Source organism: Mesoplodon mirus (genome assembly GCF_964341445.2).
Source record: "Mesoplodon mirus genome assembly, chromosome: 2".
Lineage (NCBI taxonomy): Eukaryota > Metazoa > Chordata > Mammalia > Artiodactyla > Ziphiidae > Mesoplodon > Mesoplodon mirus.
In genome coordinates, this window is record NC_138977.1 from 26,452,312 (window position 1) to 26,469,043 (window position 16,732).

General features: G+C 40.1%; 1 protein-coding gene across 3 annotated transcripts in view; it reads left to right on the forward strand.

The window, feature by feature from the left end:
• Positions 1 to 16,732, forward strand: part of FAM13A (family with sequence similarity 13 member A) — a 329,977-nt gene that overhangs the window by 234,923 nt on the left and 78,322 nt on the right. For all 3 annotated transcript variants that reach the window (XM_082611404.1, XM_082611405.1, XM_082611406.1), the window contains one exon: positions 11,746 to 11,787. In XM_082611404.1, coding sequence (XP_082467530.1) covers positions 11,746 to 11,787 — 42 coding nt within the window. The remainder of the gene's footprint in view (positions 1 to 11,745; positions 11,788 to 16,732) is intronic.

A 16,732-nucleotide genomic window follows, 5' to 3' on the forward strand; every position in this document is an offset into this window, starting at 1 on the left:
TTCCTCACCTATAAAATGGGATGATCATACCCACCACACTTACTTAGAGGAGAAATTTTGTAGTTAAAGAATAGTATAGTTCTTTGTAAATGATAACTAGTCACATGTAAAGAGTAGTAGCATATTGCTTTTCTTTTGATTTTGTTACTCTTACACTTGCATTATCTTTCAATTCCTTGAAGCAAGAGTGCTTTACACTTAAGGTGATGCTCTACCATTGCATTGTATTGGATGAATAGTAGAAAGTGACCTAAAGCATGATTTGTGGGAAGTACCACTGCAAATACCATAGAATCAAATTTCTTGAAACTCTCAAAACTTTTTACCCTGTTTTTCCTGTAATACTTATATATTTATGTGATGATAGAATGAACTGCCAAAAAACAGTTCGTACTATATGAAACCTTTTTAAAGCACTATTTATTCCTCCCTTAACAAGAACCAGAAATAACTTTTTTAGTAACAGCTTTGTTGACAAATTTACATACCGTGCACTTCACCTACTTAAAGTATACAATTCAGTGGTTGTTAGTGTATTCACAAGGTTATGCAACCATCACTAACAGTCAATTTTAGAATATTTTTGTCACCCAAAAAGAAACCCTGTGCTCTTTAGCTCTCAATCCCTACTGTGGGCTGAATGTTTGTACCCCTCAAAATTCATATGCTGAAGCTTTAATTCCCAGTGTGATGGTATTTGGAGGTGGGACCTTTGGGAGGTAAGTAGGTTTGGATGAGGCCATGGAGGTGGAGCTCCCAAGATAGGATTGGTGCCCTTACAAGGAGATGAAGGGACCAGAGCACAGTCTCCCCACCCACCTCCATCCATGGAGGTACAGCAAGAAGGTGGAAGTCTGCAAGCCAGGGAGAGCTCTCACCAGAACCTGCCACGCTGGCACCCTGATCTCAGACTTCCAATCTTTGGAACTGTGAGAAGTAAATGTTTCTGTTGTTGAAGCCACCCAACCTGTGGTATCTTGTTATAGCAGCCCAAACTGACCAGAGCCGCCCTCAAGCCCCTATCCCAGCTCTAGGCAACCACTAATCTACTTTCTGTCTCTATAGACTTGCCTTTTCTAGATACTACATTATAACAGATCATCAAGAAACCAGATGTGGAAACTGATTTTATTTCTTGCATAAGAAAGATATATTGATGGGAAATAGTGGGGACGAGGGTAGTAAAAAGAAATAGTAGGAAGCCCTAGAAGTTGATTTTTTAAAGTAAGTGACCCCAGTAAAAGAAATAAAAATACTGGGTAAGGGGAGAGGGAAGGGACACAGGATGCATTCTATGAAAACCTTTTAAGGTTTGGGGTCAGGAAAGCATGGTATCTTCTCATCAAATATAAGAATAAAAATCAGAACACTTGAACTTCATAGAAATAAAAATGAAGAACTGAACTGCTTTTCTCAGATCACATTGACTGGAACCAAAACACTAGAAAAAGTTAAGTAGGGTTCAGGAAAAGCTTAAGATGATACCTCAGTATTTTTGCCAGCAAAATGGCGATGGGAAGACATGTAACTTCGCTGTCTAGGTTAAAATAGTCCCTGAAACAAATTAGGAACCAAAAGCCAGCCAGAGGAGCCCATTGATAAACTATGGTGTGTTTTTGTAAGGGACTCTCCTTCATTTTCAACTCCTTGACTTGGTGAAAACTCAAGTGCCTGCCTCTGTGTGTGTGTGTGTGCGTGTGTGTGTCTGTCTGTGTCTCTCTCAGTTCCTCTAGTGCCCTCGCCTGGCACACCCCTGCAGTGCTTCCTGACGCCTTCACACATCCTCTGCCTTTGTTGGAGAACTTTTCTCCTATCCATTATCTTTTTCCAGTGTGACCCGCACAATTCACTCCCAGTGTCACTTACGTCCCCTAAGCTCCCCCAACCTGCGGGTCTGCACCGAGCTTCTGACTTCAAGGTCTGGAGCTCTGACTTCCACAGACCCGAGATTCAGGATGTGAATCTCAGCCCCGCCTGGCTCCGTGACCTTCCACCAGTTGCTTAACCTTTCTAAAACTTACTTTTCTTCTCTGAAAAATCTGGTGAGTAATACCTTCCTCCAAAGATGTCACTAAGGATTGAGTGAGATCACGTACGTGAAGCTCTCAGCCCAAAGCCTGACTTATTAGGGAGAGTTCTCAGTACATGGTAGCTCTGGATCCCTTTTTTTATGAAAATGGTCAAATGTCAAGTTTCTGTTTCTCGGCTGGCCTATAAATTCTGGGAAGGTTGAGCCCATATCTTAATAGCCTGTGTATCTCCAGCCCCTCTCAAAGGCTCTGATAAGTAGTAGACACTCAAAAAAGGCCGAATGAGCACTGGCCCGTGGCTTTGGAAGCTCACAGAGCTCAAGCCTGGGTGGACATCAACCTTCGTACACTCGCCGGTCACTCGTCCTCCTGCAAACCAGTGTAAAATCATGGCAGTGTAGATACAAGTCCTTGACTCATCTTTCTGTGCAGGGCTCTCCTCTGGCAGGGGGAGAGTTCACTGGCTGGAAGGTGACAGGCGAATTCGCATTGCTTTCTGCACAGTTTTGTCTGCCTCAAGAAATCCGCATTCAGAGTGAACGACTGGGGAAATTATATACCTACCATTCAGAATGTTATAATAAAGGTAATAATTGAAAGAAGTTAGTAAAAAAAAACAATTTCCTGTTTCCTTCTTCCCTTCTGCACGTATCCCCCTATTCTTTTGCTTTTGTTTCAGTATCTAAAGATTAGAAAGCATTTTAACTGATTTGCTAATGTTCTAAAAGTATTCTCTTGTCCACTAATATCAACCCCCTCAAAAAGAAAGTTACTGCGTTTTTACATTCTAAGCTACTCTCTCCCTAAGGCGATATTGCTGTGTCTGTAATAATGATAAACATCAGTTTGCTGAACAAGAATCTCAAAAACAAATCAGAGCGTCCAGCTGCATTGAAAATAGTTTTGTGACTAAACCAAAAATTTCTTTAAGCTCCACCCAAACCTTTGGGTTTGCAATGAAGTAAAAAAAATTTTCTTTTCCTGCTCTCAAGCCAGAACAAACAGATAGAGTATGTGGCAAGGCCATATTCAAACATTGCCTTGCCTGGACGAATCCTTTGCTGGGCTCACTGTACCTGACAGAAAGTACAGGGTTTATATCACTGGCACAATGGCAGAGCTTCCCCTCTGTGCAGTGGGAGAAAATTAATTTTCTTTTCTAAATAAGGGCGGGAGAAAACCCATGGCACGGTTGCACTTCCATTCAGTTTGGGATCGCAGGGAAGAAGATAACTTAAACTAATCAACACACAACTCTCTGAGAATGCTTCCAGCTAGCAAAATTAATTTTACGAATTATAAACAGTGTATGTTTTAAAAATAGGTCATCACACGGTAGTGTCAGCACTCAGCATGGTCTTGATGATGCTGATTTTATTCCACAGCCACTGACTGAGCCCCCGGAATGCACCTTGCTAGGTGCTGGTGGGACAAAGATAAAGACAAAGCCAGGAGGTGAGGCAAGCATCCGAACTCAGGAATTGCGGCGTCGTGTGCTAAGCACTGGCTTATGGCTGTGAGCAGTGTCCGGGAGCCTGGAGGGAGAAGCCGCTCCCCTCTCCAGGGTGATGGAGATGGCATCCCAGATTAGATGACATTTGAGCTGAGAGATGAAGTATTTACCAGGCAGAGAGAGGTGGCGGAAACATTTAAGATAGAGGGAACAGCACGTACAGACAGAGTTATGAAAGTACAGTGAGAGGTCGGCAGAGGCTCACTGCCCTGAGGTTGGGAGGACTCTTGTGCGCCAGGTTCAGACATCTGGATCTTACCCCAAAGACAGAGGGGAAGCAGGGAGGCTTTTAGGTTAGGGGGATAAATCTGGTGGGAGTATTAAGGGTAAACTGCTCTGGATGGCAGGGAAAAAGAGTACTGCCCCTCTGAAAGACTACGGCAGTGCAAATGGAAAGGAAAGATCAGATTCAGAAGACTTGTCTCTTTCTGAGATGAAATCAACACAGTCTGGTGATTGACCACGTGCGGAGGTAAGGGATAAACTTTTCTTTTTAAGGAGAGCAGTTGGCCTATTAATACAACTTAAATATTGTAACAGGCATGAGGATTCTGTCCTGTGACTTCTAAACACATCTCCAGCCAGGATCCCCTGTAAAGTGGAATGTGAGGCTCTTGGCTGTGTCAGCCAGTCCACAGGTAGTCATAGTTTCCTGTTGACCTTCTCACTGTAGGGAAAGATGCAAAAGAGGTAGGTGAAGCAATCCCACCCCTCCCTGCTTAAAAACTTTAATCCCCTTCCCTGACAAGCACACACCCTCACCACCCCCCTCCAACTCCCTAGAGATTGAGAGGTGGTCATCAGAAGGGCATCCGTGGGTAGAACTAGCTGGGTAGAGGGATTGAATTAGAATGAGATGCTCCCCAGTTCCCTCAAAGTATAATAGTTCTTTGACTTGAAGAGACCAAAATATAGGTGATAAAGAATGCTGTGGTCACAAAGTAAGGAGGAATCACAAAAAAACAGAAAACAAAAAAAAACCAGGGGTCCCTGAGTCTCCTTGACACCATCCTGTGATATAAGCCGGAAAAGAATATTTAAAAGAGACTTGGATAGAGACACAGATGTACAGAACAAAAGTATGGACACCAAGAGGGGAAAGCAGGGATGGGGGTGGTGGTGGGATGAATTGGGAGATTGGGATTGACATGTATACACTGATGTGTATAAAATGGATGACTAATAAGAACCTGCTGTATAAAAAATAAATAAAATTCAAAATTCAAAAAATATATAAATAAATAAAATGAAATAAAATTCAAAAAAAAAAAAAAGAGAGAGAGAGAGAGAGACCTGGAAATCCTCTGTCAGCTCCACCACGGTCATCTAGAATGACATTCTCACGCCCATTGCTGGGCATATCTGGACCCGCTTCCTCCCTGATTTTCTGTGCCATCCAGGCTCTACAAAATCTGTACTTCTTTGGCCCAGAGCTGATTCTGGCAGTGGGACAGAGAAGAAAAGTGTTTGTTCTCTGTCCTATGAGAACATAGATCTTAATTCAGCAACATTCACTGAGTATTAATTACACATCAAGCAAGGGAGATGTGTTTTTAGCATAGCGTTTTTCACCTGTGGGTCATGACCTATTGGTGGTCATAAAACCAATTGAGCAGGTTGTGACCAGTGTTTTATATAAAGCGAAGTATAACAAAATAGAAAATATCCAAAGTAAGAATAATTTTATGAAATGTGTCCCTTTTATGTGTCTGTGTACTATCATGATGTAAAATGTGTTTCTAACTGGATCGTGGCCAAAGTTTTTCAAAACACTGACTCTGGACTGCTTACTGAGGATAGTTTATTTGAACGAGAGGTTAGTACAGGCCTGGAGATAGAATCCTCATGTCAGTGTGGGAAATTCTAGTCTTAGCATCCCTACAGATGAATTTCCAGAGCACAACCTTTACGTAAGATAGAGACACTTTCGTCAGGTTCTTAATTCCGGATTTGGGAAGGAAACATTTTTTTAGTAGATATATTAGTTTCCTAGCACAGCTGTGACGAAGTACCACAAACAGGGTAGCCCAGAAAACCAGCAATTTCTTGTCTCACAGTTCTGGAGGCCAGAAGTCCCAAATTTACATGTTGACTAGGGCTGTGCTCCCTCTAAAGAACCTGGGGAATGAGTTGTCCCCTGCCTCTCTCCTCGCTTCCTGGAGTTCTTGGCTTGTGGCAACACAATTCCAATCTTCACGACGTGTGCTCCCTGTGTGCACATATCCTGTTGATAAGGGCGCTGGTCATATTGAATTAGGGCCCACTACAGTAACTTCACTTTAACTTGGTCACCTCTATAAAGACTGTATTTGCAAATAAGATCACATCCTGAGTTTCTGGGGGTTAGGGCTTCAGCATGTCTTTTTGCAGGGACACAATTCATCAAATTTCTACTAAGCAATCAAGAAAATGGTAGAAATATTTTCCTGTCTTATTGGGGGGAAAGCTGTAAATGTTTGGAAGTCTTCTGATTGGTTTTGCTTCCGAAGTGTAATACCTCTTCGTGTTAGCTAAAATTTCTAGTCCTGTGAACATGAACAGTTCAGCTCTTTGCATTTACCCTTTGGTCAGGAAAACATATTTGCTCTTGAACTTCAATGGTTTGTTTTTATTTCTACTGGCAGCTAGGTGTTGCATTCTTAGTTACAACATACAAATAATAAAACTGGAAACAAAGTTGCTTGGGTTTATAGTAAAGAAGTATACATACATCTACAAAAATGCCCCTTGAAATTACAGGGGCAAACCCTTAGCTACGAACCGATCTGCTTTCCAAAACTGATTTGTTTTCCAAAAGGAACAGGGAGATTGTTTTCTACCGTGTTCCTGAATGGAGCTGAACCAAAAATCTGAACAGCAGAATGCCAGCTGCTACATCACACCCCAAATGGAGGGTTATAAATGCTATAAATGGAGGGTTATGAATGTTAATGCCTGAGACTGTGGATAAATCAAAAGGCTCCAGTATGGCACTTTATATTTTACAGAGGAAGGAAGGAAAGAAAATGTGCTAATTTCACTCACCTCATTGTCCTCCAAGAAAATTCATCTGTGAAAATTCTTCCACTTAGTACATTCTGTTGCAACGTGAGGGGAAAACCTGAATTCCAGAGAAAATGTTTACTTAATACTTTAAATTTTGTCCTTTCACTTGGCCCTCCCTTTCTCTCTCCCCTTGGCTGTTTGTGGTTTTTTTTTGTTGTTGTTGTTTGTTTGTTTTTAAGCCCCAGTAGACGGTTTTTCTAGTTTTTTCAATGAATGGAACCTAATCCTTAGCCTTTACCTATTTTGCTGTACTTTTCAGTACCCAGGGAACACTTACAAACTATTTCTCCTAGCTCAGATCACTTGAAAATGTAGTTAAAGTATGTAGCTCAATATGCAGATTATGTTAATTTGGGGGTAGCCAGCCACATTAACCAATTAGAAAGTTGGACTAATTGGAACATTTATCAGGACAGTTCAAAAGGGAATTGAATGGAATGGTGGTTTGATCCAGTAACTGAGTGTCCGTTCTGAATACCTCAGTCTGGGAATTCTCCCAACAGTATTTGGCTTTTCTTAGACACAGAAAACGCCATGCTTTTCACAATTTCGGTTAGCTTGCTGTGTAATTAAATTGATAGGGATTGCATTCTGTGGCTTCAGTTTAGAAATGAGTGCAGCTCAGGAAGAGATTGTAAATCTAGGTGTCATCCATTCATGTGCCTTTGTGTTCAACCAATGTTGAACCACATAAAAAGGTAAGTTAGTATAGCACAGGGAACGGTACTCAGTATTCTGTAATAACCTATATGGGAAGAGAATCTGAAAAAGAATGAATATATGTATATGTGTAACTGAATTACTTTGCCGTAGGCCTGAAGCTAACACAACATTGTAAATCAATTAAACGCCAACATAAAATAAAAATTAAGTTAAAAAAAAAGATAAGTTGGGCCCCCACTAAAACCCTCCTGTCTGTTATTGCCCTTCTCAGTTGTAGCTTCTTAGATTTGGACTGTTACTTGGGTCTACTTGATAAATGTTATTCCCACAGGTAGCTGTTTTGAGAGACTATAATACCCCATGTCTGAGGACATTAAGCACCCAGTGACCTGACATACATGAGGTGATTGCCCAAATCTCTCAATGTATTTAAATTAAAAAAAAAAAAAAAGGCAAACTAATTAGGTGCTTAAACTTGGCTATTATTCTGAGTCAGCAAACAGGAAATAATTAAAACATTGGGTTTATACTAGTAACCAAGGAGGAAACTGAATGAATTCCAGGTTGTTACAGTTTGTCATTGGCTTCATTTCATGACACACATTCCCCTTTTCATTCACAGTACATGTGCTTATTTTAAAAAATTGAAAGTATATCTGAATTAATTCTCAATTTAAAATTTAGGAAAAAAATTACAACTCGGTTAATATCATTGGACATGTCTGAGATTGATGTAAAGCTAGGAACAGGCATAAATATCTCTATAAATAGGTGTTTGGGGACATGTAATAATAGTCCAATATTCATTCTGCACAGAGGTAGAAGTGGTGATATTTTCAAATGTTTTGCATTCCAGTGTGTAAATTTTATGGAAAAGTTTATTTTCTCTGTTCTGTTTGGAAGAATTGTCCTTGGCAATTTTTCCTTCAAATTGCCTTTAAAGTCAATGCATAAAATTGATTTTTAGAATTAATTGACTTAATCAATTTGAAATCAATGCTTTAGTTGTTTCATAATTTATACTGTTGTCAATTACGTTACTAAACCCCAGGCAAGGGTACTTTTATGAAAGGGAAAAAAGAAATCGGCTAATTGTCAAAATTAATTATTTATCCTCATTTTCTTTTCAAATTATATTGTTCTTCTTGGGTACTGGGCATGGATTGCTGCTACTGACTAAGCAAATCTACTACTGAGTCTGTTTCTTTTCATTTAAATAACAGTGCTTACATTTTCTTTTTTGGAACACTTATAACTGCTCAGAATTCAGGGACATATCCAAATTAAGAATTTCTGATTTTGTCTTTCATTGACAAATTTACCTTATACAAATGCAGCCTGAAAAATAGTTGCTCATGATTAAAAACTTGTGTTTCTATCGAGACATTCTTGACATAGTGCCAATACGTGTTAATAAATTAATCACCTTGTACGCACTATCAGGCATAATGCATTGTGAATGGACTTTGACTAAGGTCGGTATAGAGTTGCTATAATCAGAAGCATGACATGGAGCTTATAAATTATAAAGTCCACAAGATCTTGTGCCAGAATGAGGACATTCACTCCATAATATTTTGATAAGTTAAAATTGAAGGCAAGGCAGTAAACAACAAAAGTGTGTTTGTTGTCTGCACATCACTAGCTGTGTGACCTGGCTAAGTTGGGTGCCCGCTCTGAGCCTGCTGTTCTCAAGGGAGGGGCAAGTACCAGGGAGGGTTTTTGTGAGGATTTACATGAGATAATTAATGTCAAGCACCTGATAGAACCTGGCTGATGAATAAGTGTCTGAGGGAGAGAAGGTGCAAAGAAAGAAAAGATTGATTTTGATTGCCTCTGTTGGCTACAAGGAAATTCTCAGACACACACAAAAAGTGTTAGCCAAAGCACATGAACAGCTGTGTTCAGAACTCTGTACCATTAAATCATCTCCCAAAGCACTCCTGAATTCTAAGAAAACCAACCATATTGCTCATTGAATGTTCACTAAAGTACCCTTGTTGATTTTCATGATAATTTGTTACATGTCAGAGTTAAGGATCTGTTCTGGGCAAAAAAGTATTTAGTACAGTGCTCACTTTATAACACTTGTGTGGCCAAAATCTTGGCTCCCCGTACAACGATGCCGAAACGAGATACAGAGACCGTTTTGGAGGAGAAAGAAAGGGTGGGTTTATTCTTTGCCAGGCAAAGAGGGGAACACAGCAGGCTAGCACCTCAAGAACTGTGCCCCCCTCCCTGGGGAATAGGGAGAGGTCTTATAGTCAGGGCTTGTGGTCCAGGGGTATGCAATTAGGATCAAGGCAGTAACCATCCTGCATTCTTCTTTCTTCTGCAGAGTTTCAAAAGGGTGGGGTTGCTGACAGGATTAGGGTGTGTGCAGGGTCTCAGGTGGTCAGTCTGCTAATCCTGATGAGTTTCTCTGGGCCCTTCAATGTCGCCTCAGGTGGTTTCCTGGCTGCCCCTCCCTTGATTTGCAACTGTTGGAATCTGCCCTTTGGAACTCAGGGAAGGTCATGGAGGCTGGAGTCTTGCCTACAAGAAATGGGGAACAAAAAGGCCTCTGTGCCTGGGAGCCCCATAGGCCCCGCTGGGTTTCACATGGAGGCAATGTTCCCATAATAGTAAAATCATTCTAGGTTTTTTGTTGCAGCCTTTTTTGCACAGTGTTGGTCACACTTAGTACTTTTTGACACTGAACCCTTGATTAGGAAACAAACCCAATTCTAACATGTTTATAATTTGTTCAGTGTTTTCAAGGACTATTTTGAAGTCAAATGTGTAAGCCCCTTGTATCAGTCTGGCTTAAAGTAGTCACTACTGTAATAGCGCTGCTCTAGGTGGTTTCTTCCCAAGACACCTGGACATTTCCCAGGTGTTAGTGCCTGTAACTTGTCAAGCTTTGCCTTCAGCCCATTAACATTAGAGTCAAGAATAAAGCTGATCTATCACTTACCTTTCACTTAGGAAGAATTGGCACAATCAGTTACAAACAAAATCTTTGGCAAGATAAACACTAGAATAGTTAAGCGATATTGACATTGGAAACCAAAATCATGAGAGAGTGAGAAATAGTATGCCATATTTTATGTGCCATCTTGCAACTAAAATGTTAAGACCTTTTCAACTTCCAGGACGGGGGGTGTGTGTGTGTGTGTGTGTGTGTACACTATAACTTGTAATAAGATTTTTGGTAATTGCCAGGATAATATTACCAACTGAAGCAAATTTTTCTCTTTTCATCAATGATGCTTGTGGTATACCACAGGGGTACAAGAAGAAAATATTAGTGCTTCTTAATTTTTCTGATACTTCACATTTCTACTTTTATCTGTTTAATGATGCACATAATTAACATAAATAGATACTTAGTCATATATTAAGGTGAGTAGCTGCTTAAAAGCAAATTTTTATATGAGTGTGTAATCAAAAATTTTAAAGACCACTCCAATAGACCCTGAAGGGAAGAGACTCATTCATTGATTCGAGGTCATTTATCAGAAGAAAAAAACATGTAGAAGAAAGGAAAAATATTTTACTATAGTATATATTTTATATTTTTAATTAAATATTTTTATATTGAGCTTCATATTGCTTCAGTGCTGTTTGAGGAACTTAAACTATTTTTTTTGGCTGTGTTGCGTCTTCATTGCTGTGCACAAGCTTTCTCTAGTTGTGGCAAGCGGGGGCTACTCTTCATTTTGGTGTGCGGGCTTCTCATTGCGGTAGTTTCTCTTGTTGTGGAGCACAGGCTTCAGTAGTTGCGGCATGTGGGCTCAGTAGCTGTGGCTCAGGGGCTCTAAAGCGCAGGCTCAGTAGTTGTGGCGCACAGGCTTCGTTGCTTCGCGGCATGTGGGATCTTCCTGGACCGGGTATCGATCCCATGTCCCCTGCATTGGCAGGCGGATTCTTAAGCACTGCACTACCAGGGAAGTCCCTTAAACTCGTTTTTATAGTTTCATTTGTGTCCTTTCATGTTATTCACCCTCACTGATACTGTGCGTAACTATAGAAGACAAAGAGCATGAGTGTTGTTTACTGATGCCCTAGCATTTCATTGCTAGGGCAGCACACACTTAACAGGAGTATTTTGTTGGCTGCGTCTTACTTTCATCATCATGTTAATGAGTTGTAATTAGCTTTATTGAGATAATTGAGTATGTAATCATTTTAAGGGTTTATGTGTAATATATGAATACTTGGATTGGGCTTGTAGAATAGGGTAGTAAAAAACTTCCTCTTCAAAGGGTGATGTGAATTACTTTTGCCTTGGGCTAATCTTGAAAGAAACCTCTCTTGATGGTCTCCCTTGAAGAAGTAATTGACCTTGGCTAGGTCCAAGGTAGGGTATATTTTACTAACCCTACTCCATTGTGAGATTAGCTCTAATGTGTCAAAAGAAAAATTGTGATAGGTGGAACAGAGTTTTAGTAAACTTGAGATGTTATGATATTAACAGGAATTATATTAATTCAAGTTTTATTTTCCTTTCAGTTCACAGGAAGATGAAAGACCTATGTCACCTTTCTATTTGAGGTACTTATTTGATTTTTATTGGTCTGTTACAGGGAATTGGGGAGGGTTAAGGCTTCTTTGGGTTTATTTGCCCACTTTAATTCTTTTCAATAGAATATTCTGTGCTGTGGCCAGACTAAGCTTATTGGAATCCTTCACCATAATGTTCATGCTATATTTTTCTCTTTTGTTTAAGAAATCTTAGAACAAATTTTAATGTAGTTGAAAAGACTAAAATAAGATATTTGGTTTTAAATTCAAAGATGTCAAGCTAGCCATTTGAATTTCAAAATCTGCCTAATGATTAGGCTGTAACCTAAATTTTAAAATCTCTGTTCTACACATACATGCAGGTGGGGCGGGTTCTGAGCCTAAGGCTCACTTGCTGAAGGAGTCTTAGGTTACGTTAGGTCATTTTCTAGATAGTAGTGAAGTGTGAAACTAATATTCAGCAAGTTCTTAGAGTTCAGGATTATTTTCTAAAGTTTATAAAGACAGAATGACAACTCTTAAAACAGGTAAGTTTACATCAAAGTAGATGTTAGATGAGATCACTTCCCTCCAGACTAAGAAGTTGTATTGATGTGATTTTCAGTGAACCATCCCACTTAGGTATCAGTAATAACCTAGAAACCAGGCTTTTCTAACTTGCTGCATTTCTTTCCTCACTACCTATCCACTTCAGAGGCTTACAAACTATATTTGAAAATAATATGACCATATAAATTCAACTTTAAGTTGCTGAAGGTTTTTTTTTGTTTTTCTTTTAACCTTTCCTCCATTTTGAATTCTACTTTTTAAAAAGCAGTGTCAGGTGTGGAGAAAAGGGAACCCTCTTGCACTTTTGGTGGGAATGTAAATTGATACAGCCCCTATGGACAACAGTATGGAGGTTCCTTAAAAAACTAAAAATAGAACTACCATACGACCTAGCAATCCCACTACTGGGCATATACCCTGAGAAAACCATAATTCAAAAAGAGTCATGGACCACAATGTTCATTGCAGCTCTATTTACAATAGCCAGGACATGGGAGCAACCTAAGTGTCCATCGACTGATGAATGGATAAAGAAGATGTGGCACATATATGCAATGGAATATTGCTCAGCCATAAAAAGAAACAAAATTGAGTTATTTGTAGTGAGGTGGATGGACCTAGAGTCTGTCATACAGAGTGAAGTAAGTCAGAAAGAGAAAAACAAATACTGTATGCTAACACATATATATGGAATCCAAAAAAAAAAAAAAAAAAAAGGCTTCCCTGGTGGCACAGTGGTTGAGAGTCCGCCTGCCAATGCAGGGGACATGGGTTCGTGCCCCGGTCTGGGAAGATCCCACATGCCGCGGAGCGGCTAGGCCCGTGAGCCATGGCCGCTGAGCCTGTGCCTCTGGAGCCTGTGCTCCGCAACGGGAGAGGCCACAACAGTGAGAGACCCGCGTACCGCAAAAAAAAAAAAAAAAAAAAAAGAATGGTCATGAAGAACCTAGGGGCAGGATGGGAATAAAGACACAGACCTAGTAGAGAATGGACTTGAGGACACAGGGAGGGGGAAGGGTAAGCTGGGACGAAGTGAGAGAGTGGCATGGACATATATACACTACCAAACGTAAAATAGATAGCTAGTGGGAAGCAGCCGCATAGCACAGGGAGATCAGCCCGGTGCTTTGTGACCACCTAGAGGGGTGGGATAGGGAGGGTGGGAGGGAGATGCAAGAGGGAGGAGACATGGGGACATATGTATATGTATAGCTGATTCACTTTGTTATGCAGCAGAAACTAACACACCATTGTAAAGCAATTATACTCCAATAAAGATGTTAAAAAAAAAAAGCAGTGTCAGGGTATCACATAAATATTTTGTTTGTTTTTGAGTCTGATTTGTTGCAATAGTCTCAGTGTTAGATTTAGACCTTAATTCAACCACCACAGTTCCAAAATGTGTCATAGGGCGTCAGGCTTGGCCAAGTAACTGGTTTGCAGTCGTGCTCTGCCCTTTAGCTACTTGAAGCTTGTTGTGTAATCACTTTGTGGCAAAGCAGGGAACATCTGAGGTTTCAGTCTGAGACATGGTGGTCCATTTGATTCGTCCTCGTTTCCTGCCAACCAGATCAGCACATTCTGGTTCATAGGCTACCTTGACTGTGCAATTACTGTAAACCCATGAGGATGTTCTTGCTGGGTACACAGTGATGCTAGTATTCATTATGTAAATACACACAGTAATATCAAACAAATGATTATCATATATTAATGGAAATTAGGTTTTACACAGTACAGAAGACTCCAGCACCAGATCATGACAACTAATGAAAACTATTCTCTGAATGTCTTAGTTTTATTACTCTGGGTAGCATGAATCTATGTTTTACATAGTATTGAATTTTTTTTTTTTACTACTGTTTTAAAAAGCAGATGGGGAAAATGGACTTATAAGTTGTAAGTCCTCAAATACACATAATTGTGTTTTAGAGTGTAAATTTTGTAATTATCTAGAGTAATTCTGTCATCTTGAAAAAAGAAATGCTGTACTTCCAAAATGAAAGCAAAAAAATGTAAAGAAAATTCGTATATTTACTGAACTCTCAATAGAAGCTATTTGACCTTTCAGTGTTAAGAGTCATAAAAACTAAAATATGATCAAAGTAGGGGAGAAAATGAATGTGCATACTAGCCCACATTTACAGTAGTGGTAAAGTTGCAGAAAAAGGAAAAGTTACCAGCAGGTACTCTTTTCCTGTGAGGGGAATTTAAACTAAGTGGAGATATTTCATAAAGGCAAAACTCGTAATTATTTGGCCTGAAATTAAAAATTTCAAAAGTAGTTTCTTTTTCTGAATAACATTACATGATAATCTTAAAAATTATGTAAGAATTAGGTTGGTACAAGTTAATTTAGCTTTTTTTCTTACCCACTTGACATGAAATAGAATCTATTGATAACACATGAACTTTTTTTTTTAATTATTTGCATGGCTGGTTTGAGATTGACTTTTCTTGAGTTAATCTAGCGTACAGAATTCAAGTAGAAAAAGGAAAACATGATTGTTAATTATGACTAAGTTCTAGATTTGGGGACTAGAAACAGAAACATGTCCACTGATAATTTAATTTATAAATCAGTGCATTTTTTTTTTGCACTACCTCTAGTAAGAGCAAATGAGTGCTTCAACATTTTAAATAAATGTTTGTAATGTCCTTGTCTTCTATTCCTTTCCCTCCAACTTTATTACAATTCCTTTGCTGCAGTGTTAGAAAAGGGGAGTCATTACATGACTAATGAATTCCATAATGATTTATTAACATGATGAAAAACTAAATTGGCTCTTTTAAATCCAAAATAATTTTTTCTGTGCCTTTGAAAAGTAAAAAATGATTGGTAGTGGCAAAATGGTATCTTCCCTGGCTAAGGATATTGAATACTAAATATTATGTATTGACAGTGTTCATTGGGCAGGTTTTTCAGGGGAGGAAAGGCCCAGTCAAGAGATGAGACACATCCGAGGTGGGTGTTCACCAGAAGTAGATTCAGCCACAAGCAGCCAGGCGGAGGGGATGGGGTATTGAACGGAGGGGTATTCCGTTTTGTGGTTTATTCTGAGAGGTCCGACATAAGGTAGAATGGCACATCTCAGTGGCTGCAAGTTTGGGAGTGGGCAGTCTTCAGGTAGACCAAATCAAAACAGAGAGAACATGAGGGCAAAGCAGGCCTCCCATTTCAGAGGAAGGAGAATAGCTGCTCTATAAAGGAACTCAGATACAGTAGATCAGACAGGCATCCAGCAATTGGAGTGGAGACAAGGTGCATTATTTATAACAGCAAGAGAGGGTCTGTGTCTGGAGTAGAGATGCAGAGCATACCGAGAGGCTGCAGTGCACTAGTGGAGGTTCCAGGACCTTCCTGTGGCTGGGGGTAGGGAGGTCGGTCACAGGAACAGAGACCGAGAGGAGCCATTTCAGTCATTACCTTGCTCCACCGTTCACCCTGTAGAATTGCGGTCTCTGTGATTGCTATTCTAACATCTACGGCTGAACCACGTGTTAGTCTACTGTACGGTTCCACTGCCTTCAGGCCTTTCTGTAGTAAGGTAGGCCTCTTATAAATAGACATGCACTCAGATGTTCTCATTCTAGATGAATAGTTTTCTGTGATAAGAACTCTGTCTTCTTTAATTCCAGTACTTCTCCAACCTAACCTAATTCACCGTAGAGCCATTTGTCCTTTTTTGCAAAGGAAAGAAATAGTAGCTACAAATCTACACCTGCCACCATCCCATGTGGCAAGTTTATTGCAGCTACAGTAGCTCAAACAGTAGGTGTCATTGTTCCCCAGATGCTCATTAGAGATTACCCGCCCTGTTGAAGTGATTAAGGGAATGAAAGGGAAGGACCGGTTATACCAAACCCTTAGTGAGATTGCCGCAAAGAAACACGAACCTGCGTGCTAAGGGTGCAGAACATGCTTGGCAAAGATGCCCACACCCTGGCCTCTTTCCTAGTCTAGGTTGGAATCCCAGAAAAGGAGCCCCTACCTCAATTGCTCAGATTAGTGTGAAAGCAGCTTACAGTAGGTGTTCTTCTGTGCCACATGCAGCCTGTTGTCTGAATTCTTTTGGTGACGTCCAGTCAGATCTGGTTGGGATCTGTTGCTAGTTCTACTTCTATTTATCGAAGTCTTCAGTGTTGCCAAGCCCAGGTTTTGATTTCTGTGGTTATTTCCACTGGGAGTAGGGTTCTTGATCTCCACTTTCTATTCCTCCTCATCTCTACCTGCTCCCATCTCCCCACACTATCTTCACCTTCCGTATGGCCAGGGTCAGGTCCCGTCCTCATCCTATCCCATCTAACTTTGACCCATGAATTCCTTCTTTATGAATACCTAAATTTTACATATACCTAGCACCCATCTTTGCCTGTGCTTTATGAAAATCCTGAATATATGCTTCAGGGCCTGCATACCTATAAC